The 24,995-nt window shown below is 44.8% G+C and overlaps 1 protein-coding gene and 1 non-coding gene across 3 annotated transcripts; one reads left to right on the top strand and one right to left on the bottom strand.

Annotated features, from left to right (window-relative positions):
* Positions 1-80: 80 nt before the first annotated feature.
* On the bottom strand, positions 81-23,245 carry Shisa5 (shisa family member 5). 2 transcript variants are annotated; one of them, XM_076868376.2, is made up of 6 exons: positions 23,064-23,245; positions 20,688-20,844; positions 8,311-8,394; positions 1,733-1,848; positions 1,338-1,550; positions 81-1,172 (listed from the first exon to the last, which is right to left on the bottom strand). In XM_076868376.2, the coding sequence occupies exons 1-6, from the start codon at positions 23,134-23,136 to the stop codon at positions 1,093-1,095; spliced, it is 723 nt and encodes a 240-aa protein (XP_076724491.1). In that variant the 5' UTR covers positions 23,137-23,245; the 3' UTR covers positions 81-1,092. The 2 variants fall into 2 exon arrangements, with proteins under 2 accessions (XP_076724491.1, XP_076724492.1); XM_076868377.2 differs by lacking the exons at positions 8,311-8,394; positions 20,688-20,844; positions 23,064-23,245 and adding an exon at positions 2,876-4,094.
* Positions 11,495-11,601, top strand: LOC143409083 (U6 spliceosomal RNA). The gene has a single exon (XR_013092594.1). It is a non-coding gene; the product is annotated as a U6 spliceosomal RNA (small nuclear RNA).
* Positions 23,246-24,995: the final 1,750 nt, after the last annotated feature.

The following is a 24,995-nucleotide window of genomic DNA, read 5'->3' as shown; positions in this document are numbered from 1 at the left end:
TGAATGGAAACAATACTCAGCCTAAGGCTCAATCCCAGTTACTAAGGCTCTGAAAAAAAAAAAAAAAAGGAGACGGCAGCTCTAAATATTTGTTTTTATTATAAACAAGGGTGCAGACTCTAGACTCTTAGAAACACATTAACAGATTGAAAGCTAAAACAGACCTGGTCAAACATTAACAGGGGCAGGGTACACCGAGGTATTTGTATCTGGGTCAGAGCTGCCACCCAAGCCCCCCACCCTCACCTTTGGTCCAGATGGTCCCTTGGCCCTGGTGTCCCTACTGCCAGGACAACTATAGATTGGGGTATATGAGGCTAGGACCAGAGGAAACAGAGTATCAGAGGTTAGGTTGTGGATCAATTTCTCTCCATACATTTCAGCTTCACATCAACTATCACACATCTTAAAACAGAAAACAGGCAAAACATTTGGCTAAAAGTAAAAAACACTGCAGGAAGGATACCTGAGTGTGTTGGTGGACAGGCCCCCTTGCCCACCTGTGGCAGGGGCTGGGCAGCAAGGGAGACAGCTTCCCCGTAGGTGGTAGGAATCATGAGTGCATCTGGCCCTGCAGGAAGGATGGAAGGACAGTCCAGATAGAGAGCTGTCAAGTAGATGGGACTGTGCCTGGGGTGTGTTGACATCAGGAGCCGACCAACCTCCACTGACCATACTTTGTCTACTTGCCTGTTTCACAGCACAGGCTCTGCAAAGGGTAACCCAAACCCTAGGAAAAAGCCATGATTTTGAGCAGCAACTGGCCATTCCTAAAACCAGAATACATGGCCCATGGTGCCCATAAAAATTTCAATCCTAATGTGACAGACTGAACCTGGTAACCCTGGAGTGAGTTGGAAAAGACCTACCCCATTCTTTGAATATGCTTGAGATTTCAGGAAGCATGATTTCAAGTGAGGAAGCAAAAGTTTGGTCCCAGCCTACTCTGGCAAGGATTGTTCCCTACCTGGTCAGTATCAGAGGAAGCCACGTGCCTAGACAGGACACACACACCACACACAGGGCAGTAAAGAACTGTGCCTGCACACCACTCACACACAACATAATCAAGTGGCAGCTAGAGAGGCAAACTCAGGGAGCTGCCTTTGGGGGATCCATGTAGGCTGGGTTATAAGGAGGCTGGCTGGCAGGGTATGGCATGGCTGCACCTCCTGAAAGTAAAGAGGACATTGGTTAGCTGTGGCACAGTGGGCTGTAATGCAAATGGGCTGGCTAGCAGAAAGGGACAGAAACATCCAATGACATACCCTGGGATACGGGGGCACAGGCATGAGCTGAGGGGCAGGCAGGGTCACAGAATTTGCAGTGGTACTCACCAGCTAAGGTCTCATGGTAGGCTGGTGGGCCCATGGGCTGGGCTGGATAGGGTGGCGGGTACTGTGTCGGGTAGGGTGCTGCTGGCATTCCTGGCTGCGGGGGCATGGGATGGTAGCCCTGGTATGTTGGTCCAGGATAGCTTGGGGGCACACTTGGAGGCTGAGGGTAAGGTGCATGCACCACAGTGGTGGCAGTGGTGGTGGTCACAACGGCTGCAAAGAGAATCCCAGTTAAGACACTCCAGTTCCCCAGGTCTTTCGGTTGGCTTGCCCCTCATCCCTCCAGCTTGGCCAAAGTAGGGCTCTGGTCAGCTGCCCTTGCCTGTCCAGGAATCTGGACCTGCATAGAAGAAGGGTCCCGGTAGGATGAGGGGTGGGGTGTGGGGCATGCTTACGACGTGGTCGGCGGCACATCTTGTACAAACAGCAGCAGGAGCAGGTGAAGCAGACGATGATGGTGACAACAGAGAGCACAAAGATGGTGAGGCCGATGGCTACAGTTGCTCCAAACCTGCCAAAGAGCTGGTCATGACCCAAGGCCCCTCCCCCTTCCCAGGAGAAGCAGTCCATACCTCAACTGCTCCAAGGAACATCCCTCTTACCAAAAAAGACTCTAAGCAATATAGATACCGAAACTTCCTAGTTGTGTAGTTGAACCTGTCTAAGTGTCAGTTTCCTCACATGTAAAATGGGGTTATTTGTGAGCTAGGAGCTCTGTAAAGCTCCTAGCCCAGGGTCTGTCCTCTGCTCCCCTCTCAGGACGGGAGCCACCCTGCATATACACCTTGTCCATCACCACCCCTGCCCCTGCAACCACAAAGCAGATGGCTATCAGGAACGTGCCACAAGCCAGGTACTGTGGCATGGTTGCTTCCTAGATGAGAAAGCTAAAAGTAGACAGGATGATTTGGAGGGGCAGGGTGGACAGAGCAGTGGTCTCTGTAAGAGACTTCCCTGACCAACCCAGGTGCCCACAGAATGAGGGCTTGCCCTGTGAAAAAGCAGGGTAGGAAGTTCACCAAAACAGACTTCCAAAGACAGACAGGGCCCCTTACTATCCTCCCATGTTCCCAGGGGCCCCAAAGTATCCTTATAGAAGGTAAATGCTTGGTAAATAAATGCACCACGTACATTCAAAGTTGGAAATAGCTTTGTTACCTACAGGGCATGTGCCCCTTGGAGGCCAGGGAGGGTGTGGGTCCCACCCTACCCCAACATGGGCTTCCAGTTCACAGCCCAGAAGGGCAACACACTTTCAGTATGGCTGGGCTCCCCAGCCAAAGAATAGGCTCTGCACACTCTAGGCTCAAAAGCACCCAGGCAAGCTCCCAGGATGGGAGCCGTCACCACCAAGTGGCCAGTACAAGCCCTTAAGACAGGACCATCAGACCATAGCTGTCTCCCTGCCCAACTAGAGGCAGGAATGTAGGAACCCACATTCATACACAATCAATGACATGCCCAGGCAGAGCCAGCGTCAGTTCTGGAGCAAGCTCTGTTTCCTGTCTCAGTCTCTAAAGAATGGCGCCCAAGCTCACCCCATGTTAGCCTCCGCCTTCACCCTAGGGCCTCCTGCATGCCTGGAATTTCCCCTTTTCAAGAGAGGCCACTCAGTTTCAATCTCCTCCCCTTTCAAGGAAAAGAAAAGCAAATCGCCTCCTGGGTCCTGCCCATCCCTGACGTCAGCGGCAGGAAAGACAGACACAAGAGGCTCTGGAGCCACCCTCTTAAAGACACAGTCATGGCCCAGGTGCCAGCAGCCAGGAGGGGACTAAGGGGGAGAAGGAGAAGCCAAGGCACTGGGAGACTTTCGGAGCCGCCTTTGATCCTCACTTGCCTCAGATGTCTGCTACCCAGAATAGCTCCACTGGGGGATCTGAGAGATGCCCCAGCCTGGGCATGCCTGAACAACACACAAGCTCACCTCTAGCTCCTCACCACCCTACTGCCTACTCTGTTGCAGCCATTCTCCCAGATGAGCACCTTCATCCACCTACCCCCTCCAGCACAACCCTAGGACCCTGGATAACAAACATGATACTTCCAGCAGGTCCCTTTTGCTTCTCCTCTTCTACCAGCATACTCTCCAAGCTTCTATTTGGCCTTACTAAGAGGCAGTTGCCACCCCAGTGCACCATCCTACCAGGTCTGACCATGGCACCCCCTGCTCAAATGTACACTATGACTCTTCTAGCTGTTGGAAACAGTAATTTGCTTTATAAGTAAAGTACTTGCTAAATTGTGGGTATATGTGTAGTTTTCTGTATGTATATTATAGTTGACAATTAAAGAAGAAAAAAGTCTGGAGTTTGGCACTAGACATAAACTTAAAGAAATTTCCAATTTTTAACTAAAAATTCAAATAAAACTCCTTGTTAGAGCTACAAAGTCTGTCATGATCTAGGACTCTCACACTCCCTCCTTGTCTGTGCTCCAGTCACATGAACCTTTCAGTTTTTGAAAGTACTATGCTGTGTCCTACCTCAGGGCCTTTGCACAAGCAGGTCCTTCTGCCTGGTGGGTGCTTTTCTTCCCCCCATTCTCACTCCTACATAATTAATTCCTTCTTGTTCTTCAAACCTCAGTTCAAAGCATCAGCTCCCTACAGATGAGTCAGGCTTCTTGACAAATGCTTTTACAGAATTAAGTTCCTTTCTACCTCAATATGTAAACAAGAATTCCTTTGTGCTGGGTGCAGTGGTGCATGCCTGTAATCCCAGCAGCTAGGGAGGCTGAGGCAGGAAGATCATGAGTTCAAAGCCAGCCTTAGCAAAAGCAAGACACTAAGTAACTCAGCAAGACCTTGTCTCTAAATAAAATACAAAATAGGGGTGGAGATATAACTCAGTGGTCCAGTGCCCCTGAGTTCAGTCCTTGGTAAACCACCTCCCCACCAAAAAATAATAATAATAATAATAATTCCTTTGTGTGAGCACTTAATAAACTGCATCTTACGCCTGCCTTAGGCAATTACTATATTTCCAGGGCCTAAAACATAGCAGGTTCCTAATAAATGAATTAATAAATTCACTCAGGGACCCCAAGGGCAGCTCCTGGCAGGACTGTCAGGCATGATGCTCTGGGGAAACCAAGCAACATTCAAGAGCGGTTGCAGAATGTGGCAGAGGACCACGGCCACATCAGGTTTCAGAATTAATGGAACTACACCATCAATAGGAAGGAAGGGGCGTCCCCAAAATGGGATCAAGCCAAAATCAAGGAGTCTGAAGATCAAGTTCAGAAGGCAGAGTCAGCCTAAGCAGGAGATCAATGGAGCGAACAGCCCAGGTAGGGTTGGGGCTTGAGGGCCTCCAGGAGGTGGCAGATGCCCAGTGTTTAGACAATAAAAGAGCTGTCTCTGAACTAAGACAACCCATGATACTGGCAAGACACCAGACAGTCTATGATGCAGTGCGTGGGCCCAAGAACCACAGAAAGAACACTTTGAGGACAGGAAGACAGCCCAGGTTCATGATGCTCTCACATCTCACCTCATGGACCTGTCTTTCCTGCTCATTGTCACAGCAGAGTCAGGGCAGAGGGTCAATAGTGACTGGCCCCCCAGTTACTATGACCATAGGATTCTACTACTCAGGTCCTTGAAAACATACCAGTCAAGTCCAATAGTCCTGTGAGTGGCAAGGAGCTGGGACAGGACAATGAAATCAGGATCCAAAACAACAGTGATAGGGGGACCAACAAAACTCTAAAGAGGAAACATACCAAGTGGATGCAGGCCACCAACCATTCAACAGGGCAGGGCAAGAGTCACTTGCCAAAGCAAGGTAGAGAAGACCTGGGCTGACATAAAGCCAATAGGCCACACGGCCATACTGTGGGAAGCCAAGGTCCTCGTTGAAGGAGGACACAACCCAGGCAGGGTGTGATGTCTCAAGGTGAGGCAGGTCTGGGCTCTTCCAGGTCCCTGTGCTCTAAGAACCTGGTGCCTCATTCTTCGGGAACCCAAGAAGTAACCCAGAGATGAGAGCCAAAGGTGAGGGCTCAAGATGAGGAAAAGAGGAAAGCTGATAAGAGAAAATGAGGGCAGAACTGGTGCAGACCTCTGGCCCACAGGGCCTTTCCTCTTCTAGGCTTCTCCCAAGATCCTGGCCACAGCCAGGGCAGCAGGAACTGGACCTCCACCAAAGAACCAACCCTCTAGTAGGCAAACAGAGCCCTTAGCCAAGGATGGTACACAGGAATACCCAGCAGAAAGGGTGTCTCCTAGGGTCTCGGAAAGGCAACCACCTGAGGGTGTTCACAAAAGTATCATTGATAGCAGGGCATGGTGGTACATGCCTGTAATCCCAGCAGCTCAGGAGGCTGAGGCAGGAGGATCACAAGTTCAAAGCCAGCCTCAGCAAAAAGCAAGGCACTAAGCAACTTGGTGAGACCCTGTCAAAATAAAATACAAAATAGGGCTGGGGATGTGGCTCAGTGGTCAAGTGCCCCTGAGTTCAATCCCCAGTATCAAAAAAAAAAAAAAAAGAAAAGAAAGAAAAAGACTCCTTATTCTATGTCATCACCTCTGTACTCTCACAGCTCAAGTCTCCACCACTGCCAATAAAGTCCTGCACACTAATTCCTCCTCCAATTCCTATCTCACTCCTCTGTTCACTGCCAAGTCTCTCCAGGGAGCTGTCTTACTGTACACACTTTCAACTCAATTCTCAATCTACTCCACTGAACAGCTTTTGCCAAGGGCACCATGCCTCTGCAAGGTGATGTCCCCAACTCACAGTGCAGTTTACAATACTACCTTCCTGAACTTCCTGATGTTCTCTCCCCTCTCTGAACCCTTTCTCTCATCTCCTCCTGCTGCCATTTCTCAAACACCGCTGACCCTCAGATTCAGTCCTCAACATTTTTCTCACTCTTCTCACCCAAAGGATCTGAGTAGGACTTATCCTGCATATGCCCTGTATCCCCACACAGGGATGGATGCCCAGCCCGGTCTCCAAAGAAGAGACCAGGGCAGCCCCTATGTCTGTCCACCCTCTTGTGTCTTGCTGGCTGGCAGCTGCTAAAGGCCAGACTCCATCTTCCCCCTCCCCCTATCCTTCCCCTCAAGTACTAACTCCCCGCTCACCTCCAACACCTCTGGCCAGCGGGCCACAGCTTCTTCCACTGGCTGTCTGCCATACCCACTCCATCTGCTCTTTTCATCCTCTAGAGAAGCCAGAGTGGTCTGGCTTCTCTAGAGGATAAAAAGAGAATAAAATACCACGTAGACCTCAGCACTGCACACTACCTTCTATAGTACCCACTATACTCAAGTTGAGGCTCAGTCTTGGCTGCCCCCAGGTCTACAATAGCTGGGTATCAGAATATCCTATGGGGCCACCTGAAAGCCCATGTTCCTGCATGAGGGCTCTCCCTGGATGTGGAAGAGCTCATTGAGGTCTCAGTACCTGTCCTGCCAAAAGAACAACCAGTCCCCAGGACTACAAAAGAGGAAAGGAAGGAGGGAAGGAAGGAAGAAGGAAGGAAGGAGGGAAGGAAAGAAGGAAGGAAGGAGGGAAGCAAAGAAGGAAGGAAGGAGGAAAGGAAAACAGGGGCAACTAGGCCTGAGTGGGCCCCTTCTGCTGAAAGGAACTTACAGACACCTCAGGGCAGGAGACAGCTCAGGAAACAGATTCCACTCAGAAAACACATGCACACATGGCTGCATGCTCACTCTACCCACACAAACATGCATTTGAACACCTGTAATGGTGGTGACAAGACAGGGCAGGAGCCTGGTCCAGGAGACTGGAGTTTGGGGAACAGGGTTGCTTCTAGGTCCCCTGAGATGAGGGTCTCAACACAGTGACTGGTGACTATGATCCATAAACTCTGATATAATAACCATCGCATCTACTCTCCCAGCACCTCTGCCCCACCATTATCACCTTATCACCACACTCACTGCCCCTATCATTGCCCCCATCATAGCCATCATTACCCCACCACCAAGACTGCCACCATTGACCATCGGCCTCATCTGATCACCACTGCCCCATGACCATCACCATTGTTATGGTTTGGCTGTGAGGTGTCCCCCAAAAGCTCACGTGTGAGACAATGCAAGAAGGTTCAGAGGAGAAATGATTGGGATGTAAATCTTAATCCAATCAGTGATTTAATCCCCTGATAGGATTAACTGAGTGATGACTGAAGTGGTAGGGTGTGGCTAGAGGAGGTGGGAATTGGGGCATGGCTTTGGGGTATATATTTTGTATCTGGAGAGTGGAGTCTCTCTCTCTGCTTTCTGATAATGTGAGCCATTTCCCTCTGCCACACTCTTCTGCCATGATATTCAGCCTCATCTGGAACCCCAAGGAATGGTGCTGGACTTCTACGGACGGACTGAGACCTCTGAAACCATAAGCCCTCAAATAAATCTTTTCTCCTCTACAGTTGTGCTGGTCAGGTCCTTTAGTTACAGCAGCAAAAAAAAGCTGACTAAAACAACCATCATTACCTCACATTTTATCACTGCAGCCCTCACCACCTGTCACTTCCTCCTCTATCACCTAAGCCTATCAGTCACCGCTGCCCCACCCCATCACAGCTGCCCCCCACCCCAACACATTAAGGAAGACAAGTCTCCAACATAAGAGTTAAAGGTTCTGGTGGCCAAGCACGGTGATGTGCACCTATGATTCCAGTGACACAGGAGGCTGAGGCAGGAGGATCACAAATTCAAAGCCAGCTTCACCAATATATATATATGCCTTAAGCAACTTAGTGAGACTCTCTCTCTCTAAATCAAAAATTAAAAATTAAAAAGGGCTAGGGATGTGGCTCCATGGTTAAGTGCCTCTGGGTTCAATCCCTGGTACAAAAAAGGTAAGTAAAAGTTCTGATGGCCAGACATGATGACAACTTCCTTGGGGCCCCACTGCGTTGACTCTGCACCATCCCACCCCTACAGGTCTCACCAAGCCCACTCGTCACCTCTACCAGGAAGCTGCATCACAGTTTTATTTACCCTGACATGGGGTCGCTGTCAAAGCCAGATCCAAACCTCAGCGCTGAGCCCAGCTGCTCCAGTGGCTCCGTGTGGATGGGTGCACTGCAAAGAAGGAAGCTCATGAGAAACCCACTTGAACCCCACCTGCATACCAGGAACAAACACACTATCTTAGAGCATAATCATAACATGAACCAAAGCTATCATGTACTGGTAGTTTTCAAGGTCTCCAGAAGAGCTATTACACACACCAAATCTCACACTGCAATGTCACACATTCTTCTCAGGCACACCAGGGACAGTATCCAGGACACACCACGTATAAGGTTACAAAATAAGTCTCAGTAGTTCTCAAAAGACAGATATACAACATATCTTTTCTAACCACATAGGGTAAGGTTACAAACCAATAACAGGAGACTATGCTGTCACAAAGTTAAAAATACAAGAAAGGGCTAGGTCCAGTGGTGCACACCTGTAATCCCAGTAGATCAATAGGCTGAGGCAAGAGGATTGAGTTCAAAGCTAGCCTCAGTAACAGGGAGGCACTAAGCAGCCCTGTCTCAAAATAGGGGTGTGGATGTGGCTCAGTGGGGTTGAGTGCCCCTGAGTTCAATCCCTGGTACCAAATAAATAAATAAATAAACAAATAAAAGAAGTGCTTAAAAAACAAAACACACACACACACACACACACACACACACACCCCACATACTTAATTAACATGATTCAAAAAGACAAATTTTTTAAAAACTTGTGAATTATAGTGTGTTAAATAAGAAATCATGAAGGAAATTAACAAATATATAGATTAAAAAATTATTTAAAAATAGTAAGATCAAAATTCATGAAATATAGCTTAAGTAGTTCTTGAAGGGAAATTTATACTTTTTAGTAGAATTTATCAGGAAAGAAAAAAGGTTAAAAATTAAACAAGATTGGCTGGCCACGGTGGTGCACACCTATAATCCCATTGACTTGGGAGGCCAAAGCAGAAAGATCACAAGTTCAAGACCAGCAGCAACAATTTAGCAAAGGCCCTAAGCAACTTAGCAAGATGCTGTCTCAAAATTAAAAAAAAAAAAAAAAAAAAAAAAAGAGTGTAGCTTACTGGTAAAGTACCCCTGGGTTCAATCTCAATACCAAAATTTTAAAAAATATATAAGACTATTGAACTGAAGAAGATAAAAGTGAAAGCAACACAGTATGGCACAGTGGTGCATGCCTGTAATCCCAGCTACTCAAGAGGCTGAGGCAGAATAATAAAAAATTGGAGTCAGACATGTATAACTTAGCAAGAATCTCTCTGCAAATATAAAACTTAAAAGAGCTGGAAGTATAATTCAAAGGTAGAGCACCCCTAGGTTTAATTCCCAGTACCATAAAAAAAAAAAGAAAGTAATAGAGAACCCCCCCCCCAAAACAAGGAAGAAACCGAACAGTAAATAACAGCCACAGAAAATAATAGAGAAGATAAATCCAAAGCTGAAAGACCTCTAGCAAGACTAATTAAGGAAAAGAAAAAGATACAAAACAGAGGAAAAAAGTAGAATAAAAAGGGAAAAATCATAGGTACAATAGATACATTAAAAATGGTAACCTAAGGCTGAGGGTATAGCTTAGTGGTAAAGCACACACCTAGTATATATAAGGCTCGATGCAATTCCCAGCACTGTAAAAATAAATTAATTAATAAAATAACTTTGTCTGGATTCTGACTTTAACAAACCACCTCTGGAAAGGCATTCTGGAAGATAGGGGAAGTAACTGATCACACACTAATATTGAAAGTTACAGAGTTACTGTTAATTACGCCAAATATGTCACTGATATGGTAGTCATATTTCTTCTTAAAGAACCCATTTTAGCCTGACTGTAGAGCATGCCTGCGATTCCAGCAACTTGAGAGACTGAGGCAGGAGGATCACAAGTTCAAAGCCAGTCTCAGCAATTTAGTGAGGCCCTAACCAACTTAGTAAGACCTTGTTCCCAAATAAAAAAATAAAAAGGATTGGGGTTGTGCTCAGTGGTTAAGTGCACCTAAAATAAAATAAATAAATAAAAATATAAAGGCCTCATTTTTAAAATTTTTTTAATTTGTTTTAATTAGTTATACATGATAGTAGACTGAATTTGTGCACTTTTATATATTATACATAGCTGGGATATAATTTCTCCTTTTTCTGAGTGTATATGTTGTGGAATCACATTAGTCATGCAGTCACAAATATACATAAAACAATAATGTCTGTTTCGTTCTACTATCCTTCCTATCCCCACCTCTCCACTCCTTCCCTCCCTTCACTTCCCTCCACCTAATCTAAGGTAACTCTACTTCTCTAGTGCCCCCATTTATTGTGAATTAGCAACCACATATTAGAGAACACATTCAGCCTTTGGTTTTGAGGATTGGTTTATTTTGTTTAGCATGATTCTCCAACTCCATCCATTTATCAGCAAATGCCATAATTTCATTCTTCTTTCAAGCTGAGTAATATATATATATAATATATTGAATATATATACCACATTTTCTTTATCCATTCATCTATTGAAGGACATCTAGATTGGTTCCATAGTTTAGCTATTGTGAATTGAGCTGCTATAAATATTGACGTGGCTGCATCACTATAGTATGTTGATTCTAAGTCTAAAGGCCTCATTTTTAATGAAGAAAGCTAACAGTTAAGGAGAAATTCTTGTAATTCTGGAATTGGCTTTTTTTTGGAGGGGGGAGGGGGGTTACCAGGGATTGAACTCAAGGGAACTATGTATCTTTCACTCGTTTCCATAGTTACCAGGACTCTGAACACTACTGTTTCATATACCTCTTCCTTCTTTTTTTTTTTTTTTTTTTAACCTGGATTATAATTATGTTACAGCAGTACTGGGGATCAAATTGAGGGCCTTGTGCATGCTAGGCATATGCTCTACTGCTGAGCTACAGCCCCAGTCCCCCTTTTCTGAATTATTTTAAAGCCAATTCCAGCTGGGCTCAGTGGCGCATGACAGTAATCCCAGCAACTCGGGAGGCTGAGGCAGGAAGATCACAAGTTCCAGACCAGCCTTGGCAACTTAGGCCCTAAGCAACTTAGCAACTAAGCAACTCTGTCTCAAAATAAAAAAATAAATAAAAGGGCTCAGTGGTGAAATGCTTCTGGGTTCAATCCCCAGTACCCCAACCCCCCAAAATCACTGTGGGCTGCTCCCTTCAGCAGCACTTATGCTAAAATTGGAACAATACAGAGAAGATTAGCATGGCCCCTGCACAAGGATGACATGAAAATTTGTGAAGTGGTCCATATTTTGTGTAGTTCTTTAAAAGATTATTTGACAATTGTATATTCTTTTCAAGAAGACACACTCAAGGTACAATGAGTGGCACCTGATATTGAAAGTGTGACTTTCATATTAAAAAAAAAAAAAATCAGTGTGGAGCTGAAAATTAACTCTGTGTAGTTTTTTTTTTTTTTTTTTTTTTTTGTACCAGACATTAAACACAGGGGCACTGGACCACTGAGCCACATTTTGTATTTTATTTAGAGACAGGTCTCACTGAGTTGATGAGGACCTCACCACTCCTGAGGCTGTCTTTGAACTCTCAATCCTCCTATCTCAGCCTCCCGAACCCCTGGGATTACAGGCATGTGCCACTGTGCCAGCTCCAGGACAGAACATTTGCCTAGCATGAGCTAGACCTTGGGTTTGATCTTCAGCACTGCATAAATAAATAATTAATTAAATAAATAAATAATCAGTTTGAAAGCATTGGAGGGTAATGACATGGAGAATACACAGCTGGGACCCAGTGGCAGTAAGGCTGGTAACAAAGATCATAAATATGCATCATACCCAAGGTCTTTCTTCTCCTAGGGGAGTTAGCCAATTTCAGAGAGGCAGCTGGGAAGTCAACCAGCACATCTGGAGCTTCAAGAGGCCAAGGTGACAGGGAGCCTTACAAGGGTGGGAGGCCCTGATGACACTCATTCACTTGTACTGTGACTGAAAAGCTGTTTCTTGAGAAGAAAGGAGCTTCTAATCATCTCAGCCCCTGCAGTCAAGTCAAAATGATCTTAGAGTGCTAATGTCCCTGGAGAGTCCTGAGCTCCAAATTTCTATAATCAATTTTGCAAATGTACCATCAAGCACACAATCAAAACTTTTCAGGATCACTAAGACACTAAACAACAGGAACAGAAAAACAACAGCAATAACTGACAATAAAAACATCCACAGGGACTTTAAGTACTGAAGTTATCAGACACATTAGGAAAACATGTTTAATATTACAGTGAAGGCTGGGGATATAACTCAGTTGGTAGAGTGCTTGCCTCGCTTGCACCACAAAAAAAAGAGAACACAGTGAGACTAAAGAAAAGCAGATCTTACAAAGACTAAAGGAAAAAAAGTGAGTGATTCTGAGAAAAGGAAATAGGAAATATATTGGATATTTGGCTAAAGAAATTTCTAAGCAAACGTTGAAGGAGCAGCTTAATTTTTCTTGACTGCTTATAGTAAAATGCAAAAAGAAAGAAATGAATCAAAGATGGAATTAGCAAAAACTAATCATAATAAAGATTAGGAAAATTTGGGCCTAGGGGTAAGTTCAGTGGTAGAGCACTTACCCAGCATACACGAGGCCCTGGATTCAATATCCAACACTGCAAGAAAAAGAAAAAAAAGAAGAAAGAAAGAAAGAAAAGAAAAGCTTTGGAAAATTCTCAGCCTATCATACACAGTCAATAAATACAATAGTCTATAGAGTCAATACAATCCAAGATGGTTTTATGAAACTAATTCTAAAAGTTACAGTGCTAAGAATTGATCCCAGGGGTGCTGTACTACCGACCTATATACCCCAGCCCTTTTTTTTTTTTTTCCAGACAGGATCTCAATAAATTGCCCAGGCTGACCTCAAAGTTGTAATCCTCTTGCCTCCAGCCTCTCAAATCACTGGGATTATAGGTATGCACCATTGCACCAGTTTAATTCTAAAATTTATATGGAAATACAAAGGCCAAAAATAACCATGACTTTATTGAAAAATATCAAGCCTTCCTATGAAACTACAGTAATTGTGAGTCTTCTATTAGTTCAAAGATAGACAAATAGACCAGTGCAACAGAACAGAACCTAGAAACATATCCATGCCTATATAGACACTCAAGTTGATAATAAAGTTGTCACTGAAGAATGATTAAAAAAAAAAAAAAAACACTTTTCTCGGTAAATGGTCCTGGTTCAACTGGATATCTATATTTGAAAATGAAACTTGATTCCTTCTTAATCTACTATTAGGCATATACTTAAAAGAAATGCAAGTAGAGCATGGTGGCACATACCTATAATCCCAAAGACTCAGGAGGCTGAGGCAGGATAATCATAAGTTTAAGGCCAGGCTGGACAATTTAGTGAGACTATATCTCAAAACAAAATTTTTTTTTAAAAAAAGGGCGGAATTTGTAGCTCAATGGTAAAGTGTCCCCAGGTTCAATCCCCAATGAAAGAAAGAAAGAAAGGAAGAAAGAAAGAGAGAAAGAAAAAGAGAAGGAGAGAGAGAAAGAGAGAAAGAAATGAGAAAGAAAAATAAAGAGAGAGAGAAACAGAAAAAGAGAGAGAAAGAAAGAGAGAGAAAAAGAAAAAGAGAGAGAAAGAAAGAAAAAGAGAGAGAGAGAGAGAGAAAGAAGGAAACAAACAAACAAACAAACAAACTGAACATAGTGGTGAACACTTGTAATCCCAGCAACTCAGGAGGTTTAGGCAGATGATTGCAAGTTCTAGGCCAGCCTCAACAATTTAGCAAGATCCTGTCTCAAATAAAACAAAAAAAGAGCTGAGGGGACTGGAGTGTAGCCCAGTGGTAGACTGCTTGCCTAGCATGTGTGACACACTGAATTTTATCCTCAGTACCACATAAAAATAAATTTTAAAAAAGGTATTGTGTCCATCTACAACTTAAAAAAAAAAAAAAAAAAAAAGGCCTGAGGATATGCCTCAGTGGTTAAAGGCTTCTGAGTTCAACCCATAGTCACAATAATCCCCACCCCCCCAAAAAAAAGAAAGAAAGAAAGAAAAGAAAAGCATAAACAAGGGTACCAAAAGGTATGTACAAGAATGCTCAAAGCAGGGGCTGGGATTGTGGCTCAGTGGTAGAGCACTTGCTTCTCACACACAAGGCACTGGGTTCGATCCTTGGCACCACATAAAAGTAAATAAATAAGATAAATGTATTGGGTCCATCTACAACTAAAAATATAGATTTAATCTTAAAAAAAAAAAAAGAATGCTCAAAGCAGAGCTGGGAACAGTGGTGCATACCAATAATTCCAGCAACTCAGGAGGCTAAGTCAAGTTTAAGACCAGACTGTGAAATTTAGGAAGACCCTAATCTCAAAATTAAAAAATTTTTAAATGGGCTGGCGATATGGTTCAGTGGTAGAGTACCCTTGGGTTTAATTCCCAATACCAAAAAAAAAAAAAAAAAAAAAGAATAGTTATAGGTCATAGCAGCAACTATTTATAATAGACAAAAAAATAAAAATAACCCAGATATTCATCAACATTAGAATGAATAAATAAGTTATGGTGAATATTATAATACCATACACCAAGGAAATAACACAATGTGTACCAAACTCACAATATTAACAGAAAGAAAACACACCAAACCACAGGCAATCTATGTATGATATATAGATTTTGTATGTAGGCATACCTGTATGTATATGTGAGAGAGAGAAAGAGAAAGCTGGCAAACAGTTGTTTTGGGGAAAACAGAAGAGATGTAAAATGAGAGGGAATGTGAGGGGCTTCTGGGTACTATGATGCTCTATTCTTAGCCTGAATAGGTTATGGTTATATAAATGTGAGGGTTTTTTTTTAATTATTTTTAGAGACAAATGACAGTAGAATGTATTTTGGCATATTAAACATACATGGAGTATAACTTACTCTAATTAGAATCCCATTTTTGAGGTTGAACATGATGTGGAGTAAACATTGGTCATATATTAATATATGAACATAGGAAAGTTAGTCCAATTCATTCTACTGTCTTTCCTATTCCCATCTCCACTCCCTTCCCTTCATTCTCCTTTGTATAGTCCAATGAACTTCTATTCTTCCCTTCCCTCCAAATGTAAGTCTTTATCTTGTGATAATTCACTAAAATTATATACTTCAGATTTGTCTAATTTTATGTGTATGTTATCTATTACCTAAAGAAGTTTTGGTGTCTGGCAGGGTAGCTCAGTAGTAGAAAATGTGCTTAGCATGAACAGACCCTGGGTTCAACCCCAACATACAAAAAAAAAAGTTTCTTCAAGGCTCCAAAGAAGCTATTCTCCCCTCAAGAAGAAAGACAAAACTGAACCATGGAATTTAGAGATGCATACTTGAGCATTATAACTCTAAAAAAAAGTTTACCAGAATCAGTAGCCTATAGTCCCTGTTACTTGGGAGACAAAGGCAGGAGGATTGCCAGTTTGAGTTCAGCCTTACCAACTAAGCAAGACCTGTGTCAAAAAAAAAAAAAGAAAAAGAAAAAAAGGGCTGGGGATGTAGCTCAGTGGGAAAGCACACCAAGGGAGGGAGGGAGGGAGGGAATGAAGGAAGGAAGGAAGGAAAGGTTTTTTTTGTTTTTGTTTTTTGGTACCAGAAATTGAACCTGGGGGTTCTTAACCACTGAGCCACATCCCCAGCCCATTTTTATTTTTTATTTAGAGACAGAGTCTTGCTAAATTGCTGATGCTGGCTTTGAACTTGCGATTCTCCTTCTTCAGCCTCCCCAGTCACTGGGATTACAGGCATGCACCACCATGCTGGCAAGAAGAATTTTTTAAAACTCTAAAAAATGGACTAGTGGTGTAACTCAATGGTAGAGCATTTGCCTAGAATATGTGGGGCCCTGGGTTCAATTTCCAGTAATGAAAAGAGAAGAAAAAAGTTATGTAAAAGTTAGAATAATAGTTACCTTTTTAGGTGGTGGGAGAGATACTGATTGGTAGTGGGCTCAAATAGACTTCTGAGTTGCAGATATATGTTCTCTTCTGGGTGGTGGTATATGCTGGTAGTAAGTTTTGTGACAAATTACTGGTTTGTACATTTATTTTGTGTGCTTTCCTGTGCCTAATATACAGAATATATTGTGTACAATGAAATTATATAAAACAATCTGGGTGGATAGGTTGAGAATTATGTAAACTGAGTGGTTACAAGACATTATTCAGGAAGCATCAAGGAGACAAAATATGGAAGAGAAGCTAGAAAACAGACACTGGAGGGAGAAGAATAGCATGTATCTAATTAGAGTTTCAGAAGAAAAGGAGAAGCACGGGGAAGGAGTAATATTTAAAGAAATAATGGCAGCCAGGTGCAGTGGCACATGCCTGAAATCTCAGCTAGTCAGGAGGCTAAGGCAGAAGATCAAAAGTTCAAGGCCAGCCTGGGCAACTTAGTAAGAACCTGTCTCAAAATAAAAAATAAAAAGGACTGAGAATATAGCTCAGCCCTAGTTTCAAGCCTAGTACTTCCAAAAAAGAAAAAAAAAAAGGAATGATAGAAATTTTTCCATAACTAATGAGAGATACTAAACCACAGAGTTAAGAAGTTCACAAATACATAGCACCAAAAGTTAAAAGGAACCCATACCTAAATATATTATAATGTAACTGAACAATATCAAAGAAAAAAAATCTTAAAAAGCCCTCAGAAGAGATTTTTATTGAGGGGTAGAGGTCATGCCAGAGTACTTGCCTAGCCAGATTTATTTTAAATGAGGGACACACTGACTGTTTTACTCCTATCTGAACAGAAATAATGGACACTAAAAAACCGCGTATAATAGAACCTTCGATATGCCAAGAGAAAAATACAATCAACCTAAGTTCAATGAATAGCCATAAAACTAAGTTCCATGCTCAAATAAAATATTATTTTAGAATGAGATTAACATAATTTATCATATTAAGAGAATAAAACAGAAATATCATAAAATCTCAACAGAGAAAAAGCATTAGACAAAATTCAACACCCTGCTAGGCACAGTGGCGCATACCTCTAATCCCAGTGGCACAGGAGGTTGAGGCAGAGGAATCACAAGTTCAAAGCAAGTCTAAGCAACTTAGCAAGGCCCTAAGCAACTTAGTGAGACCTTGTCTCTAAATAAAATATTTTAAAAGGGGTGGGGATGTCGCTCAGCAACCCTGGGTTCAATTCCTGATACAAAAAAAAAAAAAATCAATAGCCCTTCAAAATTAAAACTACAAGTGAGTACTGGGGTTGTGGCTCAGTGGTAGAGCGCTTGCCTAGCACCACATAAAAATGAATGAATAAAACAAAAATATTGTGTCCATGGACTGGGGTTGTGGCTTAGCGGAACAGTGCTTGCCTAGCACGTGTGAGGCCCTGGTTTCAATCCTCAGGACCACATAAAATAAATAAATAAAATAATGGTATTGTGTCCAACTACAACTAAAAAATAAATATTACTAAAAAATATATATTGTGTCCATCTATAACTAAAAAGAAAAAAAAACTACAATTAATCCAAGAATAGCAGGGAACTTCCTCAACCCAATAAAGGGCACCTATTAAAAAGCTACAGGTAATATCATAAGTGAAAGACTGAATGCTCTCCCTCAAAATTTGAAATAAGACATAGACATCTGCATCTAGCCAGTGCAATAAGTCAAGAAAAAGGGTTAAAAGGCATATGAGTTAGAAAAAAGAAGTAAATAGTGGGAAAAAATGGCATAAAAACAATACAGAAAGAAAAGAAAGTACAGAAGTACAGAACAAGAGAGATAAACAGTACAATACAATAATACACAGAGTATATTGTGTACAATGTAACAGTATATAAAACAATCTGGGGGGATGGGTTGAGAATTATGTAAACTGAGTGGTTATAAGACATTATTCAGGAAGCAAATAGAGTTCTATAATATCAATAACTTCACTACATTTAACACCTTTTTTTTTTTGGTATCAGGGATTGAACTCAGGGGCACTCGACTACTGACCAACATCCCCAGTCCTATTTTATATTTTACAGACAAGGTTTCACTCACTTGCTTAGCACCTTGCTTTTGCCGAGACTGCCTTTGAACTCCTGCCTTGGGCTCCCTAGCCGCTGGGATTAAAGGTGTGCACCACAGTGCCCGGCTTAGCATCTTTTTTTTTTATATAGTGTCAGAGTTTAAACCCAGGACCTCACACCTGCTAAGCATACATTCTATCACTGAGCTACACCTCCAGCCAATACATTACACTTAAATGGAATAAACGTTCCTGCTTTTTTATTTATTTATTTTTTTAATTATCATAGGCCAGGTGCCCACACTTGTAGTCCCCAGCTACTCAGGAGGCTGTGACAGGAGAGTTAGTTGAGTTCAGGAGTTCGAAGCCCGCCTGGGCAACATAGTGAGACAGACAAAGGAAGGAGGTGGGGGGCAGGGTGAGGGAAGGAAGGGAAGAAATAAAACGACAACAACAACATCAAAAATTTTTTAAATTAAGGTATTTGTGAAATACAAAGATACCCAAAAACTGAAAGTAAAAGTGTAGAATATGATCCATCTATCGGGAACCCTCAATCTTGGCTGAGAGGTATGCAGCCACTCCCAAGAGCACTGGGAAGTCCTTAGTAATTTAGTGACATCCCTCTGATCCAGAAATTGTACTCCAGTAGATATTTTCAGGTAATTCTTATAGGCTCCATAAAAAAAGGAAAGGAGGAACTATATAAGGATACCTACCACAGCCATCTATGATGGTAACACTTTTGGACTCACACCATGGAGAATCACACAGTTGGTGGGCACAGGCCAGATGTGCACACAGAAACATACAAATACTACACAGAATGCAAAAAGTAAGGGAGTTCATTGTAATCCTACATATGTGCCCACAACATAATACAGACTTGGCAAGAACACAATTTAAAGGATATAACTAGGGCTGGGGCTATAGCTCAATGGCAGAGTGCTACACATGTGAGGCACTGGGTTTGATCCTCAGCACCACATAAAAATAAATAAATAAAGTATTGTATCCACCTATAACTAATTATATATATATATATATATATATATATATATATATATATATATATATATACACACACACACACACACACACATGTATTTTTTTTAAAGGATATACCTTAAGCTCAGTAGGCTGGTTGCCTATGGAGTAGGAGAGGAATAGAATGGTCAGAAAGATTTAAGTAAATATATAAGATGGGGGGGCAGAAAGGGACTAGTCTTGCCCAAACCAGTGATGAGCACCTGACATAAGCTGAGGAGTATGACCACTTCAACTCTCTACATCTGTGGTCAAACATGAAAAAAACACAGAATATGGCAAAGGGAGATAAACCTTGGTATAAGGCCATGACAAAATCTATACCCCAGATACAGGGTAAATGTATGGGTCATGCTGGGAGGACATAACACTCATACCCTGTGCCCTACACAAAGCACACACACAACCAGGTGCATGCACACACTATGGATAAACTTACACCCAGATGTAGGAGGCCGACTAGCTGGTGACTGTGTCTGTCTCCCCTGCTGACAGGTGTGACATTGTGGCATTGTCGGTGGTCACTCTGAGATCTGGTTGCCTGGGTAACGGAGACGATTGCCCCCATCTTTTAGGGTGCGAGTGACTGTGTCTTCGTGCATGGGCATGCCTTCCTACATCCCCAAGGGTGGAGCTATGCTCACCTATTCCTTTATAATATTACCCCTTGCCCTGTTTTGGATAGAATGTTCCATGGAAACACCTTTTGTGTGTCCCTTTCTCTTACTCTGTCCTTGGGTGTGGCCTACCTAGATGTCAGTCAACCTGCTGACAGCAGACATCATTAAGTAGACTCAGCCCCCTGAAACTTGACCCCTTGCCTCATTTGAATGGCTTCTCCTTAGTAAAAGGGGTCAGCATGTGCGAGCTCTCTCTCTTTCTGTGGACCCTTAAGGTCAGAGGAGCTGTCACAGCACCCCCAAAGAAAAAGATATTTCTGTCTCTTGTGTGGTTATTTCGCGCAGCCCAATTCCCCTGGAGTGACCCCTGAGGTTTTAGTCGGAGCAACCTGGCACCCAGATGCCCACCCTAAGGGCATGTTGATACAGGTACACACCCAGAGTGAGCCACAGGGACAGAGCCAGCTGAGGTCACTGACCAATGCCTAAGAAACCTGCTCTGCCCAAGACTGGGCAAGCCAGTGCCCTTGAGATGGGGGAGCAGAGCAAAGGACAAATTGTGTAGGTCTAGTGAATCAAGCCCAGAGGAGGGGGTCCAATGCCCAGTCATCATCTTAAGAGGGTGGACAGGCCTAAGGAGCAGTACTCTCCTGCGGCAATGAGGCTCCAATCACCCACCAGTGTACCAACCTGGTCTCAGGTACAGCACACATTTCTTCATTCCACTCGAATTTCTTCAGCACATCAGAACAGCAGTATTGGTCGAAACAGGAACCACAGCAGAAATCAGGACAGGACTCAGGGAATAGGTTGCTTCCAGGAGCAGCCATGCACACCTCGCCATGGACTAGAAGACACAAGCACACCTGTTCCCTTTGACCCACAGGCACAGAGACTTCCCCAGCACAGCCACCAAGCACAAGCATGCTCTGGACCATACTTGTCAGTGGCCAACTGTCCAACCTTGCCCTCTATCCTGGGCCTCAGCAGAGGTGCCCTAACTGATCTCACTCTCTCCCCCTGCCAATCTGCTGACCTTCTGATGAAGAATGACATTTTCAAGTTTGAGTCTGACTGGGCTTCTCCCCACTCTCAGACCTCCCTTGGTTTCCACTGCTTCAAGATCAAGCAGAGTCCTCAAAGCAGGATGCAGACTGCAAAGGGCCTTGAAAAATAACTCCAACTTTCCAGGCTAGCCATACTGCCTGTTTCTCATCTCCCACCTTCAACTCTACTCATCCTTCCAGACCTTACTCCAAGACACCTCCTCCAGAAGCTGCCAAGACCAACAGGTACACAGTTTAATGGTAATACTCCTGACCACCTGCAGAGACCAGACACTGGACTATTCAGTTTATAATCCTCATTTTCTCTCCAAATCACTCAGCCACAGCAGCTTAATTTACTGAATACCACATCTGCAAGGGCCTGACCTTCACAAGCCCCCAAATGCCTGCAGGCTGACTCCTGACCAATTCAGTCAGCCAGTCACACCCATCACACATATCCATAAAAGCAGGTGCTTAGGAAATGTCTGTGTTCTCAGTGACAGTATATGAAGTCCTGGAGCTCTCACAAGGACTGTCAGACACAGAGGTGGAACCTAGTGACAATCTTGCAAACTTCAATATACAAGATCATGCTGAGAAAACCAATGACCCAGGCCTCTGAGGAAGATGCTACAGTCAGATGTTCTCATGTTTCCTTAGGCTACCTTAACATAGACTTAGACCCCATAAGCCAGAGGAATAGTACTAGATTCTGCCAAGGCAGACCCCTAATGGAACACCCAGGTCAGAAAGGCCCATATGACTACAGTAGGCTGAGGACAAGTCTGATGATAATCCCCAAAGTAAGCCTGGAAACAATCCTGGCACAGCATGTGGGCCTCAGACTTCACAACCCTAAACTGGCCAGGCCCCCAGGCAGTGTCTGGAAACCCAGAGTAGTTGGTGTATCATGCACCCTGAGGTTATGAAGAGGGCAGCCTTAAGACAGAGAAACTGAGTGACTCCTTGAGAAAGTGCCATGGGGCTGCACTTTGTTCTTGGCAATTCCAGGAAAAACCCTTCTCTGGGCAAAGCTATAGAGCAGAGGTTAGGACCATTGACAGGCCCAGCTCAGCTAGGTGGCCACCTGAAAACAGGTATTCTTAGCATGGCCCAGCTGTGGCAGCTAAGTTGAATCCACCTTTACTTGGGCCTTTACAGCAAGAGCTACAGGCCAGGTCAGGCTGAAGACACATACTGGTGAGTCTTTCAGGCCCAGGCCACGATACAAATGCTCTTCTGACAATCACTCTGCTCAAGGCTCCCCAGACGTGGGGCCTGGGATCCTCCCGCAGGCTCCTGCTCACTCTAGGGGTTACTCATTCTAAGTACAGAACTCCCCCTTCTCATTTCTCCACCCCAGGTCCTCCAGTTTTGTCTTAGCCCTCAGAAACAAAGCCTTTCTCCTCCAGAAAATCACCAGCCCCAAAGTGTCTTTGGCTCTTCAAGGATGGGCAGGAGACTGTTTTAAATTCCCATCCCTAAAAGGCCCCTAGCCTGCCCTCTCCAGTCTATGAGTCATCAGTCTACAATCACACACAAGGTGGTGGTGTCTCTTCCACACCGAGTCCAGCGCCTGCAGGAACACAAGGGCCATGAAGGCCAACCCCCCACACACACCCACTGGTGGAGGGGGGCAATCAGGAAACACAGGCTGAGAGGAACAGCCTCTGAGGGAGGGGCCCCGCCTCCTTGCTTTTATGCCTGGTCAATGCCAGGCAAGGGAATCCTACTCCAGCCTCTGGGGACCCAATCCCCTGGAACATCAGAGGAAGGCTGAACCCTCATCCCCATGCCAGGACAGAACAAAGGTGGCAGTTGCCTGGGCAGTTCAGGCGAGGTGGAGTGCTGGAGTGGAGAAGAGGTCCGTCTAAAGTTGGCGCACCGCCTCGGGGGTATTAGGATTAGGCGGGGAGCACTGTGAGGCTGGTGCTGCCTGGCTTGTCCTAGGCACAGCACAGGGAAGTGAGTGACCCTGTCCCTGGGCAGGACACACCGCCCCTCCCCCCAGGCTCACCACCCGGAGGCGGCGGTAACAGCAGCAGCAGCAACAGCAACAGGGTCGGTCGTGCCGGGACCGGCGCAGCCATGGCTGGACAGACAGACGGACTAATGGACAGACGGAAGCACAGGATTGTGGGGCTGCCAGAGTCTCAGCGACCAGCGCGGCGGCCCGCTTTCTTGCCCCGCCTCGGCCGGTTCCCGGAACCCCCGCCCGATAGAGGAGGAGGGGTGCGGAGGGAGGGGAAGCGGACGCCCCTCCCAGCCTTGGGGCCAGCTACACGCTGAGTGTCCGCGCGAAAACTTGGGACGCGTTTCCGGCACGCATGCCGTAGCACCCAAGTTGCCTTCTGCTCACCGGATACTTTATAGGGGAGACCCCCAGTCCCCAGCCCTGGGGGCTTGGAGAGGGTCCCAGTGGGAATCTGCAAACTAACACTTGAGCGCCTACTGTATGCCTCTGGGAGGCCGTGCCTAGCCCCTCCCTCCCTGCGCCACGGTTTCCTCTTTTGCTTTGAGGATCTTTTCTTTGAGAGGTGCTTAAAGTCCAAGTGAAGGGGTAGGAAAAGGGTTCAGCGAAGACCTTAGCACAGTAGACGCCCAACAAATGCCAGTTCCCTTCTGAAAGACTTTGTGTAAGACCCCGGCTCTGAAGGCAATCTGGAACCCCACGCCCTGGGATGACACTTCCATCCCCCTGGTGATCCAGGCTGTCAGACCAGGCATGCTCCCCTGGCTCAGGAGCCTGGACTGTGGATAGGAACTGGCAGCTCCCAGGGCCATCTTTTGGCACAGGGCTGACAGCTGTTCCTGCCCCCTCAGTGTGGAGCACAAAGGTCCTGGCAGAGTAAGGAAAGGAAGTTGAAGCATTCTTCTTTTTATGCCCAGGACTTCTGACCTGTCCCCACCCTGTATCTGTCACAGCCAGTCATTATACTCAAGGCAGAAGGCATGAAACATACACTAACAGAGACCTGAGCCAATGTGTACTCTCTGTGTGCCACTTCATCTTGTCTGGAGGTAGGGGCATTGCTGTGGACAAAGATGGGGATCTGAAGGGACAACTTGGGATGGCTCCAGCAGTTTCCTAGGCTTGAGAGTTAGAATAGGGAGAGGAAGGCCTGCGTTTCCAACAAACCCCCAATACCACCTGGCTGAGAAGGGCTCGGCACACATGTTGGGGGCAGAGATATCTTCAGGCAAGATCCCTCTCTGAGAGGCTTAATGAGAAATCTGAACCACATCCTTCCTGACACAGCCTCATCCTACCTCTGCCTTCAGAGTTTTACTCTCCAAAGCTGAATGAAGCCCATATTCCCCTTCCCCTGAAGTATGACCACCATCTGTTCCCCTCCACATTCACCTTTCCCCACCATCCTCCTTGATCCCTGTTCTGTGCCCCAGAGATGCCTCCCGAGAGATTGTTTCTGCCTTCCCAGGGATTGCTTGTTCCGTTCTGCCCTGTCCACAAACTTGGTTTTCAGCCAAGCTCCTAGGTCCATTCTCACTTCCCATCACCTACCTTTGGTGTCTCTGAGCTACTGTCCACTCCCAGATCCTCCAGGGGCCTCTCACCTGGCCTTACCCTCCTGACGTTGTCAGTATTGGGATCCCCCATACTCCCTCATCTGCTCACAGCTCACAGACAGCCCACGTGAGACCTTCATGGTTACCCGTTGCTCTAGGATTCAGTCAGGACTGTGCTTAGACAGGACATGGTGGAGGCCAAGAGTACCACAGAGGCTTAGAAATTGCAACAATATCCCTGACAGGCATGTGCCCACATATGTGGGCATTAGGTAGGTCAGGTATACAAGTCATATCCACTAGTGGTCTGGGAAAGTGGCCCCTCCAAGGCAGAAATCAAACATGTTGTGCCAAATGTGGGTTGTCAAAAGATTGCAGAGACACAAATCTATGCAAGGACACATAATGTGAGAACCCAGAC

The sequence above is a fragment of the Callospermophilus lateralis genome, chromosome 10 (genome assembly GCF_048772815.1).
Source record: "Callospermophilus lateralis isolate mCalLat2 chromosome 10, mCalLat2.hap1, whole genome shotgun sequence".
NCBI classification, from domain to species: Eukaryota; Metazoa; Chordata; class Mammalia; order Rodentia; family Sciuridae; genus Callospermophilus; species Callospermophilus lateralis.
Note: the sequence above shows the minus strand (reverse complement) of the source record. Positions and strands in the feature narration are given on the sequence as shown.